Source organism: Acinonyx jubatus, chromosome D2 (genome assembly GCF_027475565.1).
Source record: "Acinonyx jubatus isolate Ajub_Pintada_27869175 chromosome D2, VMU_Ajub_asm_v1.0, whole genome shotgun sequence".
Classification (NCBI taxonomy): Eukaryota; Metazoa; Chordata; class Mammalia; order Carnivora; family Felidae; genus Acinonyx; species Acinonyx jubatus.
Genome location: NC_069393.1, coordinates 54048075 through 54058994, shown reverse-complemented (window position 1 = coordinate 54058994; position 10920 = coordinate 54048075). Strand labels below are relative to the sequence as shown.

Here is a 10920-nt window from a genome sequence, read left to right as displayed (position 1 = left end):
GGCTTTGTGAAGCACTTCACATGTATTGTATTACTTGATTCTCATAAAAACATGAGGCAGGCACTATTCCTACCCTTGTTGCCCTGGCGAGAAATTGAGCTTTAAACAAAGTACCGGTCCACTGCCAAGCAGGTAGTAAAGAGCAGAGCCAGGATTTGAACCCAGGGAGCCTGGTTCTAAAACCACAACCAACCATATTAGGAGACTCACTGAGGTTCTGGACATCCCCTACTTTGGACCTAGTCCTTTGGACTCTCATGCTTTTCAGTCTGGGAAATGGCGTGAGGGCTGTGATTTTATGAGTAAGAGATTGCAAGCTGCCTGTAGGATGGGTGTAGTGGGCGGGGCACCATCAGGTAACCTCTCCCACATGATGATGCTTTTCTCTCTTTTCTGCCTCAGTGCCCCATGATACCTGCACCGGGCCATCCTGTTTCTCCTAGGCTTTATCTGAAGCCACAGTAGAGGGCCAGGCAGTTTACATGAGATTTTATTTTTTTTATTTATTTTTTTATTTTTTTTTTTTTATTTTTTTTGGCAACGTTTATTTATTTTTGGGACAGAGAGAGACAGAGCATGAACGGGGGAGGGGCAGAGAGAGAGGGAGACACAGAATCGGAAACAGGCTCCAGGCTCCAAGCCATCAGCCCAGAGCCCGACGCGGGGCTCGAACTCACCGACCGCGAGATCGTGACCTGGCTGAAGTCGGACGCTTAACCGACTGCGCCACCCAGGCGCCCCAGTTTACAGGAGATTTTAGCTGCAGGAGCCAACACAGGTACCCCGGCCCCCAGTCTACCCCCCCACATTCACCAGCCACGTGGCCTCAGACAGGTTTTGCAGACACTCTTAGCCCCAGTTTCCTCGACTGCAAAAGTGAGATCATAAGGGCACCTACCACAAAGTGCTATTTTGAGGATAATTGAGAAAGTACACTTATCCTAGCGCTGAGCACACAGGAAGTGTTCAATAAATGCAATCTATTATTATTATCCTAATTTTCATTCATTCAACTCATTTATTGGTTCATACTTTTATTACTGCGCAGGATTACAAATGCCAAGGGTCATCCAGATACAAAGGCAAACTAAATAGGCCTTGCTCTTCGGTATAGAGAGACATGAGCAAATGAATCCCAGCATAGGGCAGAATGCAGTGCCTATGTCGTCAGGGTGCCAGCAGCATCTAAGAGGGAGGAGGAAGGAGTCCCTCCCAGAGGAAGGAGTAGTGGGTTATAACCTGAGGGACTGGGGAAGATTGTATGCCAGAGGTATGACAGGGCTTTCCCAGGAACAGGGTCTGGGGGAACAGCGTGAACGGAGCAGAGAACCACCAAAAGTGCAGGCTGGGAGGAACATGCTTCCAGTATCAGTGAACGTGGAAGGCTGTGCGAGAGAAGTCCAGAGAGGGACAGGAGATGAAGGCATTTGATGTGTTGACAAAGAGCCTTGACTTCACTCCATAGGGAGCTACTGATGATTCTTGAGGAAAGGAGCAGCCTGATTCAAACTGTATTTTAAGAAAATGACTAGAAACAGTATGAAGTATGTGTGGGAGAGAAAAGATAATGGGGACAGGAGAAGGAGTTAGACAGCTCCTGCGAGTACTTTGAGCAGTGTCTGACCACAAAGTGGACCCTGGGTCCCCGAGAAAAGGTTCGGCAGGCACGGCTGATCAAGGCAGGGAAGTGTGATTTATAACATCAACTTATAAATGTTTCTATTTTAAAGGTCGAAACAAAAACATTGTGGCCCCTTAAGTGCTGATCTTCAATTATCCCCAAACTTAAGGTATTAGAAACCTATTCCCGCTCAGCGCCAGGTATTGGGAAGAGGACTTAGTCATCTATTCTTCTGGAGTTTCTTGGAAAACCCCAGTGGTTGCAGTATACTCTAATTTGGTATACATGAGGCCAAATCATAATTTAATAAATTTTTTTTTCTGTTAATGTCAAAGTTTGACCCATTATTTGGCTCCTAGAAGAAAGCTCTGTCTTAGCGCCTATCACGTTTTTCCCATGAGAGGGCGCTGTTGCTGCCACAGTTTAAAATCCGGCCACTCTGATCTAAACACCTCCTTCAGGCCCCCATTTTTTTTTTCAATATATGAAATTTATTGTCAAATTGGTTTCCATACAACACCCAGTGCTCATCCCAAAAGGTGCCCTCCTCAATACCCATCACCCGCCCTCCCCTCCCTCCCACCCCCCATCAACCCTCAGTTTGTTCTCAGTTTTTAAGAGTCTCTTATGCTTTGGCTCTCTCCCACTCTAATTTCTTTTTTTTTTTTCCCCTCCCCTCCCCCATGAGTTCCTGTTAAGTTTCTCAGGATCCACATAAGAGTGAAACCATATGGTATCTGTCTTTCTCTGTATGGCTTATTTCACTTAGCATCACACTCTCCAGTTCCATCCACGTTGCTACAAAAGGCCATATTTCATACTTTCTCATTGCCACATAGTACTCCATTATGTATATAAACCACAATTTCTTTATCCATTCATCAGTTGATGGACATTTAGGCTCTTTCCACAATTTGGCTATTGTTGAGAGTGCTGCTATAAACATTGGGGTACAAGTGCCCCTATGCATCAGTACTCCTGTATCCCTTGGGGAAATTCCTAGCAGTGCTATTGCTGGGTCATAGGGTAGGTCTATTTTTAATTTTCTGAGGAACCTCCACACTGCTTTCCAGAGCACAGGCCCCCATTTTTAATGTGCAATTCTTTTCCTTGTGCCTCTTTGGAGTCTACCCAGATCTGGAGTCAGTAGCCTGCCATAGCAGGGGCTAGAAATGGCAAGAAAAGATTCTAGAGAGGCTCTGGGGGATTCAGGGACCATTCACTGGGCCCTCTAGCCATGGCTGCGCAATGGGATGCCTCTATGGGATAGTCGCTGGAGCCGCACTGCCCTCTGGACCTGTGCCTGGTTGATCTGTACATAGCTGAGTAAATTGTATTTAACCTCTAATGTCAGCGTATGCGATGGGATGGATGCTAAGCTTCTCATACTCTAAATGTGTTTTGGAGTAAAGGGGGTCAAATATTCTCCTTGGCTGTCATAATTCAGATCAATTTTATTCTTCAAGATCCTCAGCTACTTGAGACCTGTTATATCCATTTTTACACTGCCTGCAGAGCCGAGGACAGGGCTTGAACCCTGGAGCTCAAAGACAGTGAGGCAGTGTGACATTGGAGTTCAGAGCATGCACTTGGAAGTCTACCTACAGGGTTCAACTCCTGGCTCTATTATTTACTATCTGACCTTGGGCAAATGGCTTATTTTCTCTAGGGCTCAGTTTCCTCGTAAGGTTTTGAGGGAGCTAATTGAGTGCAAAACTCTGATGATATTGCCCAGCGTGTAGTAAAGCACCGGGTAAATGCTTTTCAATAAGAAAGTCAAAGTTAGGGCTACAGAGAATCACAGAAGTGATCCCATAGATCTTAAAACTGAGGCCCAGAGATGTTAATTGTCTTGCCTACCCTCCAACTAGTTAAGAACAGAGCCTGCATGAGAGTTTTGGTCTATCTGACTCCCTGTCCAGTGCTCTTCCTACTATACCATCCATATATTGATTCAAAGGAATCCTTAGAAGCAGCATGGTATGGATTGCAGGTGCCTCCCGGATCGTTCTAAAGTCCCAAAAGTGTTCCTTAACAAAAACGGACATGGTTCAGATGTACCGTTTCTCTGCTCAGTGGAACGTCCCTTTATGCTTTGAGAACTGATTTTTTCAAAAAAGAGGAGTCGAAAGTGGATGAACACGAGGTATGTGTAATAACCGTTCAAGGCCAAGGAAACAGGACCAGGAAGCCCAGGGGCAAGGAAGGTGGGCGCAGGGAGCTTGGGGACAGGGTGGAGCTGAGATTGACGCTTGTGCTTTCTGCTTCCCACATGCCACTGCAGAAGACCTTGCTGACGAAGAGGAGCAGTGGTCAGATGACTTTGTAAGTATTTGCTCCTGGGATCAGAAGATCATCCTTTCCGCCAGGGTCCGTGGGAGGCCTTTTGAAGGGCTTGTTTCTGAATTACATGCTCATAGTCAGCTGCACATCCCAGCAGGGAGATGGCTGGGCTGGAAAGGCCACCTACAGACAAGGCAGCAAGAACCTCATGATGGCTGACTTGACCTAGCACCCCCATGTGCCAGGCTAAGTGCTTCATCGGCATTACCTCATGTGAGCCTCCCCACAGCCCTGTGTGCAGGCATTCTTATCCCTGTCTTCAGTGCTGGTATTCAGAGTACTAACCAGCACAGCCAAAACACATGTTAGAATGTTTTTTAAATATTTCCATATCAGTTGACAAATGCCTCTGCCCTGAATTCCTCAGTGTCCCATCGCTGCCTGGGCCTTATCCAGGAGCCAAACATCAAAAACCAACATCAAAGAGTGAATGCCTGGCGCATCAGGGGGCCTCTGGGACACTCTTTAGGGCCAAGTCGGGACCTGAGCCATGCTAGTTGTCAAACATTGTGAATATCAGCCCTGCTCATTCTACAGGTAAAGAAACCAAGGCATGGAGAGTTTAAGTAACTTGCAATTCCAAAATTCCAACCCAAGCCCTCAGGTCTCAAAACCTGGCTTTTAAACTCTAAGGTGCTTGCAGTGACCAAGAGGACAGTAGCAGATGCTGGGGGCCACAGACTGAGCAAGGGACCTGGCCGTGATGATACGGAAGGTGATGTGTCAGAATTAACTGTCAAATTCTCCAAGGTGGCTCTGTAGCCCACAGGGCCCCAGTGCTCACTGCTCTTTTGGGTGAAGTCTTGTAGGGACAAGACAGCCTAAAAACTTTTTTGTAACAATTATTCTTCATTTGTATCGAATTCATCCAGAATGTTAGCCTGCTCCACTCTACGCGTGTTTTATCTGGACAGGATCCAAGAGGGCCTCCACACAACCACACACCCCCTTTTACAGATAAGGAAACCAAGGCTAAGAGAATGAAAAGGACTTGCACACGGAAATTCAGTTACTCAGTGGCCAGTGTCATGAGAGCCTAGGACTTCAATCCAGTGCCCAGAACTGAGTCTGAGCCCAGCTCCATCCACACTGTGTACACCACCTGGAGTATATTCAACGTATTATGAGACAGGAGTATCTCCCTTCTCAACTGCAGAGCGAAGATGTGTAAAAAAGAGGGGATGATAGGGGTTCTCTGCAGGTCAGCTGGGTGTGGAGTTCCTCCCAGGGCCCGGCAGCCGCTGGTCCCTCCGAAGCGCTGCAGATGCGCCCCCTGCTGGCCGCACGCGCCCAGCCGCGTCTGAAGCAAAGTTGAGAGCTGGTCCACAACCACAGGGAAATCAAGAAAATGGAGCTCGCAGGCTGGAGAAAAAGAGCACATGGTAGGGACTTAGAAAATACAAATAGAGTCAGCCTGGAGAGGAGAGCGTGACTTGTGTCCCAAAGCCAAACAACCAAAAAATTAAGATACCTGCTGTAATAAAGATTGAGTAAACATTCACTCACAATTATTTTGACCTTATTGGATTCCCATTGTACACAGAATGAAATCCAGGCTTGTAGTCTCCAGGCCAGATGAAATCCAGCCCCTGCGGACCTGTCCGGCCTTCCTTGCACCACCACCCCCAGCAGGGCCTTGTCCATTACGGCCCAGATGCACAGATCTGCCCTTAGTCTCACAGCAGGTCAAGGTCATGCCTGCTCGGCAATTTGACTCACCGACCTTGGGCAGGCGAAGGAAGAGGGAAGAGAGGAGAAACCAAAGGGCGTCCCCATTCTCCCTCATTTGCTCTGCTCCTTCTTGTCCTTCAGGCTTGGCTTAAACGTCTCCTTCTCAGGAAGGCCTTTCCTGCAGCCGAGGTAGAACCCCTCCTCCCATTGCTCTTGAGGTCGCAGCCCAGTCCTCATGGGCGTTACGTCTGATGGGCAGCCCCGTGTCAGCGTTGGCCTGCCAAGAGCAGCTGACGCAGAGGCGCCCCTCCTCAACCTCCTCTGCCTCTTCGGCCAGCCTGGTCCTCTCAGTCAGGCTGCTCTGCCCAAGGGGCTGTGAAGACCCCTGTGTCCTTCCCAGGAGGCACACTGCTCCCCAGCCTCCAGGTGATCAAGTCTAGGGAAGCACGGTGCCTGCTCCGATGAAAACTGAGACAAAGTGGGCCGCCTGAACTGTCTCCCCCTCCCAGGCACAGGCGTCTGGGCGCCTACTGATTCTTTCACTTTCCAGATGGTTATGAAGCACCCGTTTCTCAGCGCGTTCACTGCTGTCTCCCTGGGATGCTGCAGCCACAGAGACGGGCCTTTTGGTTGCCCAGGATGAGGAGGGGCCCCGACCACTTCAGGCTGGCTAGATGAGACTTTCAGAGCCGGGTTCTTGCCTCGGGCTGCTTTTCTGCTCTCACTCCACCTTCCAGGCCGCCTGTTTGAGAACAGTCACTGCTTCTTCAGAACACAGAACAGCCCCAAATTATTCAACTCCTCATGCCTCAGTTTCTCTCATATGATACTGGTAAAGGGTAACTGAGGTATGCAGTACATAGAAATGTTAAAATAATCGTTATCATTCCCATTATTCTATTCACCTTAATTTCATATTCACGGTCAGGAAGGATTATTGAGCCTCGCTGTCTGCTGTTACTGAAACAGGGGTTTGGGAAAATCCCCGTACAAGACTTCTCTTACCTCCCTGCTCCCTGTCCCTTCCTGACTCTTCTGCTTTAGGACAAGGACAAGGACCCTCCTTGAGCTCCTCCTTCCTTCTATTCTCTCCCAATTCTCCTCCACCACCTTGGGAAAAGTTCCCTTTTCAGCCGCCTTTCTCTCTCCCTCTCCTGCTATGCACCCTCTCCCTCTCCTGTCCTCTCCTCCATGTCCCTACAGACTCAGGAGGAAAGCGGTCCTCACTCACTCGCTCATCCATTCGCTGCAAACATACTGCGCTCCTGTCCTGTGCTGGTCCCTGCCACAGGCCCCGAGGAGACAACAATGAAGGAACCACTGTGTTTGTGTCACACTGTACCTGCGTCGGTGTTGTGCGATTGCAGGTGGAAGGAGACAGGCCGAAAGGCAGGTGCATCATGCATTCATTGGAAGCTCATGTATGAATCACGCAGTGTATCAGGCGGTGTGGACAGAAGACCTCTTAAGTCCTGGATCAAATATTTCCTGCACGGGAATATGCATATGGGTGTAGTATGCCTAAGCGATCTCTGAACAAAATGCCCAAGAAACTAGAAACTGCACCTCTGGGGAGAAGAACTGAGAGCCTGGGAAGGAGACTTGACATCCCTTTGAACTATTGCTGTGTGAATGTATTTCCCATACGTATTGAATATTCAATATTCGATCATTTCAGTGAAGACTTAACTAAAATTTATCTTTAAAACAAGAAAAACAAAAAGAAAGAGAATGGACTCCAGGTCAGGTCGAAGCCTAGCCCCTGCAGCTTATCAGCTCTATTAAAACACACACACACACACACACACACACCTCATCTCCTCAAAGGTATCTGTATATTCTATGCAAACCTTTACCCTTTCATATTAATCTTTTTCCTCAACCGTCAGCATTCATGATAAACAAAACCTATTGGTTATTCTATTTTATTGCGTCCTTTTTCTGTCTTCTAAAAATGTATTTTATCTCCGACTGTTCTTCTTTGCAGACACACAGAGTTTCAGCCACCCTTCCTGTTAAATGGTCCACATGCTCCCCCAGGATAGTGGTTCAGGTGATAAATTCTGGAGGCAGAAAGGCCCGGCCTCAACCCCAGCTTTGCCTCTGATGGCTGCCCAACCTTGCTTAGCCAACCCTTCCAAGCCTCGCTCTCTGGTCCCTACGCTGGGGGAGCAGCTCCCGCCTCCTAACGCCAGAGCTGTCTCGATGGCTGAGCACAGACAGGGCACTGAGCATTCGGTGTGCATTTGCAGGACAGCGACTATGAACACCCAGACGAGCACTCGGACTCGGAGATGTACGTGCTCCCCGCGGAAGAGACTGGGGACGACAGTTACGAGCCGCCGCCCGCCGAGCAGGAGACGAGAACCGTTCACCCAGCCCTGCCCTTCACCAGGGGCGACTACATAGGTGAGGCAGCCCCCCCGCCCCGACCCTGGGCGCCCAGCCTGCCAGGCATGGGGAAGGGGGGTCGAGCCGGGCTGGCAGGACGCTGAGTGCCTCCCACCCTGGCCACCCCCACGTGGGTCATCTGCTCACTCACAAGCCAGGGAGCCCCAGATGGAACGCTTGCCTGGGCGAGGGGGAACGCTATCCCTTCCCAAGTTTCCAAGGGTAAAAACAGGTAAAAGACAAAAGGCGCATGCCCTGACGGTTGCCCCCGCCCCACCCCAGCCCAACTCCAGATAATCCCATGAGAAATCAGCCCTGAGGTTAGTACCTGCTTCTTTTGGGGTTTCCCGCACACAAGGTTCTGGAATTTCTTTTGGGCCTCCCGTGCAAAACGAGGATGATATTCAGGGATCCCAGTATCTGCCAATGGCCCCGTTCCTTCATGCCCACCCCTACGCAGGCAGCCCACACTCTGAGTCTAGACTGTGGGTTTTCAGCAGGGAGTGGAGGTGGGTGAGGAGCTCTAAGTGTGGAATCAGCTGTAGGTTAAATGGGCACAGCTCAGGTGTCGCCTCCAGACCTGAGTGTGACTCTTAATGTCCCCCAGGAAGAAGCCTGGGTTGCAGGCGACTAAGTTCAGCAGAGGCGTGGAAGGGAGTGTGTCTGTGATGATCACGGTGACGCCAGCATTTATACAGAGAGCCCTTACGTGTAGAGGACTCTGTCCATTATCACTGCCATTAACTGCCTCCTCACGGGGCACTGAGCATGGACCCTTGCTTCATGCCACAACTCACCTGTTGAGCACCTACTGTGTGCCACAGCTACGCTGAGCCTGGAGCTTTCAACAGCAAGCAAGACAGACACACTCCCAGAGTGTTTGTAGCTCACAGCGTCGTGCTTCACAGTCGTGGCCTACTTCACCCTCTCGAGAAGCTTACGGAAGAGGCATCCGTCCTCACTTTATGAAGGAGGAAAGTGAGGTTCGGAGGAGTGAACCGCTTTGGGGAGTGGCAGAGCTGGGACGCACGCTGGGCTTCTCAGCCCCCAAAGCCCTGGCTCACCAGATTTGTGACCTTGTTCAAGCAACAGGACCCTGGGAAGGAAGGGGCTGCATTAGGCCCATTTTATAGGCCAGCAAACTGCAATTAAGGGGAGGGGGCGCAGTGGCTCATTCATGGCCACGCTCTTCAAAGCCTGTCTTGTGTATTTTGCTACTTTTGATGGGCTTAGATCTTACATTAAGAAATCCCAGTAAACTCTAAGAGCTGCAAATAAAACTAGAAAACCTGACAGAGTTATGGGCACAGCAAAGCGGCTGACCCGGAGCCCCAGCCCGACCACAACGCCCAGAGGGAGCCTTCCAAGGAGACATCCAATGTGAAGCGAACGGCACACCTTGGACAGGGCAGGAGCCGGCACCGGGGGGAGAGCAGGGGGTGGGCCTGGAGGCCGGGTGGTGGGGGCGGGGGTTGGGGGGCAGCCTCATGAAGTTAAGGGTGGGGCAGAAACCAGTGTGAGTGCCTGGGCTGCTCCCAGGATGGGGACATGCCAGGTTCCTCCTGTGCTAAGCTTTCCCTACAGCGTATCAGTCTGCAACGTGCTCAGATTCCACTGAGCAGACTCCCTGTTGCCTCACGCCTCGGCCATGTCACGTCGCCATATTGGTCCTATGGATTAGGCATCCACTCTGCCAGGCACTGCTCCCACAGCTTGCACTGCTTTCTTCCCAGTCCCTACAGTGGCCCTCTCAGGTGGATGTTATGATCCTCACTTTCCAAATGAGGAATGTGGGGGCGCCTGGGTGGCTCAGTCTTCTAAACCTCTGACTCTTGATCTGGGCTCAGCTCATGATCTCAAGGTTTGTGAGATCGAGCCCCACATCAGGCTCTGCACTGATGGCATGGAACCTGCTTGGGATTCTCTCCCCCTCTTTCTCTGCCCCCATTCTCAAAATAAATAAATAAAATGTTTAAAACAAAACAAAACAAAAGAGGAATGTGAGTCCCAGAGAGGCTGGATAATGAATAAGTAGCCCAAACAGAGCTCAGCCAGTGAGGGGCAGAGCAGAGGACCCAACTCAGGGCCATTTGGCTTTGGAACTTGTGTTCCTTCCCTGACACATGCCAAGGACAGTTCCCGACAAGGGGTAACTCAGGGGCCCTCCATGATTGAAGGGAAATCATTGAGAGGAAGAATGTGTGCGTTCACTCAGATGAGTAGCTGCAACCCTGAATCCGCCTTAGGATAACCTGGGAGAGGGGCGCCTGGGTGGTTCAGTCAGTTAAGCGTCCGACTTCGACTCAGGTCACGATCTCCCACTTTGTGATTTGGAGCGCCACATTGGGCTCTATGCTGGCAGCTCAGAGGCTGGAGCCTGCTTCGGATTCTGTGTCCCCCCCGTCTCTGTGCCTCTCCTCCATTCACTCTCTCTCTGTCTCTCGAAAATAAACATTAAAAAAAAATTGTTAAACAATAATAATAATAAAAAATAACCTGGGAGACTTGAAACTATTAATGCCAAGACCTTCCTCACAAGTTCTTCCCAGTATGTCTGGGGTGGGGCCTGGGCCTTAACATTTTCTTAAAATTCCCCAGGTGGTTCTTCTATGTAAGGAGGATTGAGAGTCACTGCCCTTAAGGGTTCATAGAGCAAAGTGAACCTTCGAGGAGCACACCCCTCTTGGGCCTCCCTGCTGCCAAGGTCAGCCATCCATTCTGTCTGGCAAAGTGCAGGGCCGTAGGCTCTTCTGAGTCCTGTAGCCGTCATTCTCGTGGGAGAGTGTAATGTAAGGAACAGGCAATTGAAAATTTTTGCCTAACATGTCATTTTACGCTTTTAAGGACTGCCTGGAATAATTGTTTGTGACTACATAGATGTGGGTGGTTTTATA

At 50.0% G+C, this 10920-nt stretch overlaps 1 protein-coding gene and 1 long non-coding RNA gene across 3 annotated transcripts in view; one reads left to right on the top strand and one right to left on the bottom strand.

Moving 5' to 3' along the window:
* BLNK (B cell linker) overlaps positions 1-10920 on the top strand; it is a 75277-nt gene that overhangs the window by 33469 nt on the left and 30888 nt on the right. Inside the window, exons 4-6 of one of the 2 annotated variants that reach the window (XM_027062725.2) lie at positions 3906-3946; positions 7623-7688; positions 7888-8044. In XM_027062725.2, coding sequence (XP_026918526.1) covers positions 3906-3946; positions 7623-7688; positions 7888-8044 — 264 coding nt within the window. The remainder of the gene's footprint in view (positions 1-3905; positions 3947-7622; positions 7689-7887; positions 8045-10920) is intronic. The other variant, XM_027062726.2, reaches the window with a different exon arrangement.
* Positions 2447-9119, bottom strand: LOC128312554 (uncharacterized). Its single transcript, XR_008291984.1, has 3 exons — positions 8824-9119; positions 6978-7123; positions 2447-5326 (listed from the first exon to the last, which is right to left on the bottom strand). It is a non-coding gene; the product is annotated as an uncharacterized LOC128312554 (long non-coding RNA).